Source organism: Acanthisitta chloris, unplaced genomic scaffold (genome assembly GCF_000695815.1).
Source record: "Acanthisitta chloris isolate BGI_N310 unplaced genomic scaffold, ASM69581v1 scaffold9545, whole genome shotgun sequence".
In the NCBI taxonomy this organism is placed as follows: domain Eukaryota; kingdom Metazoa; phylum Chordata; class Aves; order Passeriformes; family Acanthisittidae; genus Acanthisitta; species Acanthisitta chloris.
This window is the reverse complement of record NW_008674264.1, coordinates 3,222-10,163: the sequence shown is the minus strand read 5'-3', so window position 1 is coordinate 10,163 and position 6,942 is coordinate 3,222. Positions and strand designations below refer to the sequence as shown.

Below are 6,942 nucleotides of genomic sequence, written 5' to 3'. Positions count from 1 at the left end.
CCTGCTCAGCCAGCTGTCTAGCTGGTGGAGGAAAAGGTTGCTCACAAGGATGACATCTTGTCTGGAAGAGGATAGGACAGGTCTTTCCCAGCTCTCATGAACCAAGTTTTCAAATTCCAGCTGCAGTCCTGCAATGTGATATCATGGAATTACTGAATCAAGATATAGTTTGGGTTGGAAGGGACATTAAATACCGTTTAGTTCCAACCACCTGCCATGAGCAGGGACACCTTTCACTAGCCCAGATTTCTCCAAGACCCATCCAACCTGGCCTTAAGCACTTCCAGTGATGGGGAAGACACAGCTTTTCTAAGCAACCTGTGCCAGTGCCTCACTGCCCTCACAGGGAAGAATTTCTTCCTAATATCTGATCTAAAGCTACTTTCAGTTTGAAGCCATTCCCCTTTGTTCTGTCACTACAAACTCTTGTGAAAAGTCCTTCTCTGTCTTTCCTGTAGGCTTCTTTCAGGTCTTCCACTTCTTTTCCCATCATTCCTAGAGAACCTGACATCATTGTCAACTCCCCCAGTGCCACCTGTAGAATCTCCCTTCAGCCCTTTCAGCCCCTTTTTTACATCTATTCAACTATTTAGGCTGCAAATTCTCTTCTGCTCTCTCTTACTCATATCACTGCACCGGAAACTACCTAATCTTTGCTGAAATCTCTGCATGCTACTCGAGCAGAAACTCATTCTCTGTGTCTGCTTTCATTCTGAGCTACTATAAAACAACATTCTTTTAAATAAAATATTATTTTATTGAACAGATAAGTTGTTGAATAAATACAGATTAAAATTATCTTTTTTATACTCTGAGCACACACAGTACCATAAATACATAAATAGAAGATATAAATAGAAATATTAACTGTTATTAGTTATTTGCTGCTTTAATGCTCAATGCAATGGACTCAATTTTCTCCCAAAATGCTCTGCAGTAAGTCAGCCACTGCTCCCAGGAAGCAGCAGTGACACAAACTCAGAGTACAATGACATTCAGGCCTGGTGGCACTTCTGTCTGACAGACACTAGTAATATGCTAGTGAGCAGGGGTGACCAGAGAAGGGAATGGGGTAGGGGATGAGGAAGGGAGGGAGAATGTGCAGGAGGAAGAATTTTTTTGTGGCAGCACTCATTGGTATATATTAACTATTTACTGACAAGGACAACCTTTGAAACTGCAATTTGTTTGATTCACCAAACTGGTATAAACCACAATGAGAAATCATAATCAGAGAATCCTAGAATGGTTTGGGTTGAAAGAGACATTAAAGTTAATTTAGTTCTAACTCCTCTGCCATGGGCAGGGACACTCTCTGCCCAAGACTTATCCAGCCTGGCCTGGGACACTTCCAGGGATGGGGTAGCCACAGCTTCTCTGGGCAACCTGTGGCAGTGCCTCAGCACCCTCACAGGGAAGACTTCTTTCCTAATATCTAATCTAAACTTGCCCTCTTTCAGTTTGAAGCCATTCCCCCTTGTTACATCACTCCATGTTCTTGCAAATTCATTTTTAAAAGCACTGCTTTACCCCCTCACTGCTTGGAGTCCCAAACAAAGATTTTCTTCCATCCCTCTTCCTCCCCTCCATCACCAGCCACCAGTGATTCCCATTCTAAAATCCATAAATGAACAACAGAATAATCACTATTTTCAGGAGGTAATTTGCTCAGGTTTGGAAGAGTAATGGCATGTTGAATTCCTGGGATGCAAAGTAGGCAACTGTGGAATTTCTCCAGAGGAATGTTTATAGGAGAGATTTCTTCTTCCCAATGTTGTCTCCCCCAATACTTCCTCCTAGGACTGGTGGTGGATGACGGGAATGGCACATGTGCAGCCCACAGTGATGACCTTCTTCTCCAGACGATAGGTGACCTGGCAGCCCTGCTTCTCCCGATGGAGCACAAGGATCTCCTGTTTGATAGGGACAGAGTTGAAGCTGTAGTCCTCCTGCCCCAGGGAGTTCACACAGCTGGAGAGGCGGCACTGGGCATCAGCAATCACTTGGGGATAGCGGTTGGGATCCTTGTCGAGCCTGGGAATGGGGACACAAAAGTGATTTATGTGCTTGCACAGCATGATTTGGCAGCATCTTTGTGTTTAGCTCCAGAAAAGCACCATACTATTTATCTGGGTATCCTCGCTATGAGACCTGGATAAAAAATTTCCCTATCCTCAACATTTTTAGAATGATTTCCTAGAAATGGAATCAATTTTGTGAGGGTAATGCTGCTCTATCATTCTTTAGGAGTTGATGAATGGCATGGAGCCAGTTAAACAGAACTGATTGCAATCAGACTATTAATTCTTGTTTGGCCTTAATTTCAGCATTCAGAAATTTCTTTCCATTAGGAAAAAGTCAAATTGCAGTGTCCTGACATCATTCTTTTCCCTGAGAAATTATTAATTTCATCATTTCAACCCCCTGCAGTGTTCCAGGCTGAGGGCACAGTGGCTGTAAAGTGGTCAAGCCCTAGCACAGGCTGCCCAGGGCAGTGGTGGAGTCACCACAGAGGGATTTAGCAGTGCTGTAAATGTGGATTTGGGGACATGTGTTAGTAGTGGCTTTGGCAGTGCTGAGGGAATGGTTGGACTCAATGATCTTAGAAGGCTTTTCCAACTTAAATGATTCTATGATTGACAAAGACTGACAAGATAGAAACTGTTCCAATAATGTCCCTTTACACTACAAACAGTTTCTCTTGGAGAAATCTCACTCAATATCACAATTTAAGAGTGTGTCAAGAAGTCTTTGCAATATTCATGGGACTCTGGGCATATGCTAAGATCACTGACCACAAAAAAAACACAACCATCTGTGTAACACAGCTATTGCAATTCAGATAACAATTAAACAGTTACCTGTAATCCCAAGGAGCAAGAGAACGGTTACTGACATCATGGATCATCCTAAAGGCATGATCTGAATTGCTGATACGAATGTCAACTTCCACAGTTGTGGGGAATTTGAGATCCTTTTGGGTCAGGCAATCTTCACTCAGCCTCCCAGTGGCACCATTCTTGCTAGACCGTCTATGGGGTGAGCTCCTTACAGTGAGGGCTAGAATCAGCACCAAAACCAGTGATCTGAACTGGGAGACAGAAAGGTGTTATTAGTTCTGTGCAGTCAAGAAAGAGCACAAAGAGCCAATTCTTTACTTGAATGGACTATCTTCATACTTATATTTGGGTGAGACAGGCCAGCATGAGCAAAGAGCACACTAATACCAGTAAAACTTATCAGAACAGATGTTAAACCATGATTTACATTCTGATTCATAGCTGACTTTGCACCAGGAAGAGCATCTCTCTAACAAGCTATGCAAGATCCTCCTCTGAAGTCACATAGTAATGTCTTACAACCTACAATGTGAGGTAAGGACTCATTTGACCCTGTGCCTACCTTAAAAAACCTGGCAAGCTATATGCTTTCTCAGGACAGTAAAAATGGGACATCCACACACATCTGCTGGAAATAACCCTTTTCTCAAGGAAATCTGAGATTCATGAGCTATTTCCAGTAGACAAAATGATAGAATCATAGAATATCCTGAGTTGGAAGGGACCCATGAGGATCATCAAGTCCAACTCCTGAAAAGAAGACAAAAAAAATGCAGTGATTTTAAGAATATCACAGGAGGTGACAGTGCTGCAAATACGAACCAACTTGAAATTTAAATCACAGACATTCACTTCACAGTGAAATTTCAGCAATTTTGGTAGCGTATTGTTTGAGAAAAGGACTCTTTCCAAATCCCATATCAGTAGTGCTGATAACTAAAAAAAAAATAAATAATGGACAGTCCATTGCCTCCTTGTCACTCAAGCACCAAATGCAGCTGTATCAGACAGACTCAGCACCTCGTTCAGCTCCCACCAAGACCAAAAGGGTTACTTGTAGGAATCATGGGACCTGCACTCTGTTTTCTGTCTTGCAGCAAATATATTTTAACCCTTAACCTTTTAACCCTTAATTTGATATATGAAATACAAGTACTTACCCCTGCAGTGAAGTTGGCAAAAGCCATGACAACCTCTCTGCTGCTTTAGGTGGATACACACAGTGACAGAGCACTAGAGTTCTCCTCCTCCAAGACCCCTTCCACTCTTCTTGTGTCTCCAAGCCAGTTGTGATCTCCTTTTTATAGCAAAGTTCAGCCACTACCATCCTTTCCATTGCAGCACAGCTGGCTTACCTGACCTGAGGTTAGGAGCTGATATTTCATTTTCTAGCCCACTTCCTTCCGTCTACCTTCAAAAAGAGGAGGGCAGATACTATAACCACAATCCCAAATCAGCCAATAGAGTTTATTCAGGCAGATAAAGAGATAAGGGAAGAAAAAGAGGGGAAAAAACTGTGCAGGCAGCTTTTTTTTACCCCTTCCCACCCACTCTTTCTAATATTAATGTTCTCTCACCACACACATGTGTGTAGATACATTTCCACATGCTTTCCACACAACCCAAATGGCAGAGATCAGCAAGCTGCAAAGAAAGGCATCCAGAAAGGGTTTCAAAATGAGGACAAGACACCATTTAACCTCCCTTGGCTTCAACTGTGCCATCCACCCCCACCTCATCTTGGGGATCCCTGTGTCCTGCAGGGACTGGGCAGGCAAAGAGTAGATGCCATGGGGAATTCATCCTGGGGGACCTAAGAGAACCAGGAGCTGGGATGCCTTTTACTCTGCTGAGGTCCCATGTTGACATGTTCTGGAGAGCTCTTAGAAAAGCTCATATATGCCCTGTAAGGGCCCTGAGGGCACTGATTACCCTTACTGGCCTTGACCACCATCACCATGGGCTCTCCTCCACAGCCTTCATGAGGGGAACCGGTTCCTTCACCACTCATTTCAGCTCAGTTTTGGCTCCCAGTCCCTGCCTGAGCTATGCTGTAGGAGTGCTGGTTTCCTGCCCTTTTTCTGGGTTTGTCTACTAGATGGACCTTGGAGCAGCATTTCTCCTGTACGGACTCTGTGGACACACGTGGTGAAGGACAGAGCTGGGGAAGGGTCTAGAGTGTAAGAAGCAGCTGAGGTAGCTCAACTTGGAGAAAAGAAGGCTCAGGGGGAACCTTCTCACTCTCTACAGCTACCTGAAAGGAGGTTTGAGCCTCTTTTCCCAGGCAGCTAGTGACAGGACAAGAGGAAATGGTTTCAAGTTGTGCCAGGGGAAGTTCTGGTTGGACATCAGGAAGAATTTCCACATACATACAGATGTATGCAACATGTATATGCAGAAGTCCCTCTAGTCTTTGGTCTGGCATCCTGCCTAGACTTATGGATGCTCCAATTCCTGGAGCTCGCCCAGCTTGATGTCTTTAGCTTTTCTATGCTCACTTATGTACACACTCCGTATGTTCCTCACTGATCCACCTTTACCCTTTCCTTTTCCCAACTTTGCTCTTTCCCCTATACATCCCACAATCCCCAAATGCTCTTTCTGGCACACCACAATGAGTCCCACATCCCTGTAACCAGCAAGGTGATGTGGGGAAAGCCTCTCCCATTGACTTGTCCAGTGGGACTCACATGTAGAATTGGGTTGATCATCCACCTTGGACTGCCCTGAAAGAGCTGGGTCAGATACTCCACTGGCACTATGTTATTTGGGTTCCTCCACCTGGTCCTGCTCCTCTCCTCCTTTGTGTTCATGGAAAATCAGTTTTAGAATTACAGGAGAGAGGAATGAAAATAAAAGTGGAAGCAGGAACAAGGACTCTGCTGTCTGTGATTCATCAAGGATCAGCCACCAACTGGAATGGAAATACCAGTGCATGTGCTGTTTCTCCATGAGCACCAGCAGTTCTCTTTAAGAGTAAAAGCTATTTTTATGGCTGAAAAAACCCAACATATAACCACTTTTATCAGCTTCTCTGTGGAGAAAAGTCCCAAGAGAAGCCTCTCCCAGAGCCATTAGCTAAGGTGGAACACAAAGTCGTCTCCAGTTCTTCAGGAAATCAACAGATTCATGGCGTTTTCAGTCCTCCAGAAAATCAGGAGCCTTTTACAAATTCATGAGTTTTCCAATGGGAAGGGACTAATCCGTTCCCTGCTGCCACCTCTCTTGAATAATACCAGCAGAAATCTCCATTGACTGATGCTTTACATCACAGCAGGATGTTATGATTTTGTGGTCTGATCCGACTGACTGACAGTTCAGAGATCTGCAATTCATGTTGCACATTTTTCACATTTCAGGTTTCTAAGTTCACCTGAGGTATTATCAATTCTGTGACACATGTTCCTATTCTGACTGTTCTGTACATCCACCAATGCATCTATTGAGACACAGATTGTGAAAGACCAAGAGAGGGTAGAATTACCAGAAATCCATTTTTCTAGCCCAGAAACTGACCCCCTTTTTCACCCTGAGCATTTGCTGTGAAAGCAAAGAGCGTTGCCATGAAAATAGGTTGGATTGTGCAGGAACAGATTTAAGCGGAAACAGCTACGTGTGATGAAGCAATGACGTTATCACATGAAATACCAAGTTATTAGCCCTGACCACCACTTTCCACTCACACTTTCTATCTTCAGCAGCTTATAACTTCAGCAAGGATTCCCTCTTTGACGCAATTTCCTACAACTGAACTTGTCTTGTGCTGAAGCTCACTGAAAATTTCATTGAAAACAGGTCACCTAACATGAATCATTGTAAGGGAGGAAAAATACTCCACAGAATAGTTTGGGTTGGAAGGAACCTTTAAAGCTCATCTAGTTCCAGCTCCCCTTCCATGGGCAGGGACACCTTCCACTAGACCAGTTTGCTCAGAGTTCCATCCAGCCTGGCCTTGAATGCTTCCAGGGACACGAAGTCCACAGCTTCTTTGGGAAACCTGTGCCAGTGCATCATCACACTGACAGGGAAGAATTTCTTCCTTACATATACATATATATATATGTGTATATGTATATATATATATCCCATACATCAGGGGCTT

General features: G+C 43.8%; 1 protein-coding gene across 1 annotated transcript; it reads right to left on the bottom strand.

Moving 5' to 3' along the window:
- Positions 1 to 1,796: 1,796 nt before the first annotated feature.
- On the bottom strand, positions 1,797 to 4,027 carry LOC103802747 (interleukin-17F-like). The gene is made up of 3 exons (XM_009075269.1): positions 4,001 to 4,027; positions 2,862 to 3,091; positions 1,797 to 2,034 (listed from the first exon to the last, which is right to left on the bottom strand). The coding sequence occupies exons 1-3, from the start codon at positions 4,025 to 4,027 to the stop codon at positions 1,797 to 1,799; spliced, it is 495 nt and encodes a 164-aa protein (XP_009073517.1).
- Between the last annotated feature and the right edge of the window lie 2,915 nt (positions 4,028 to 6,942).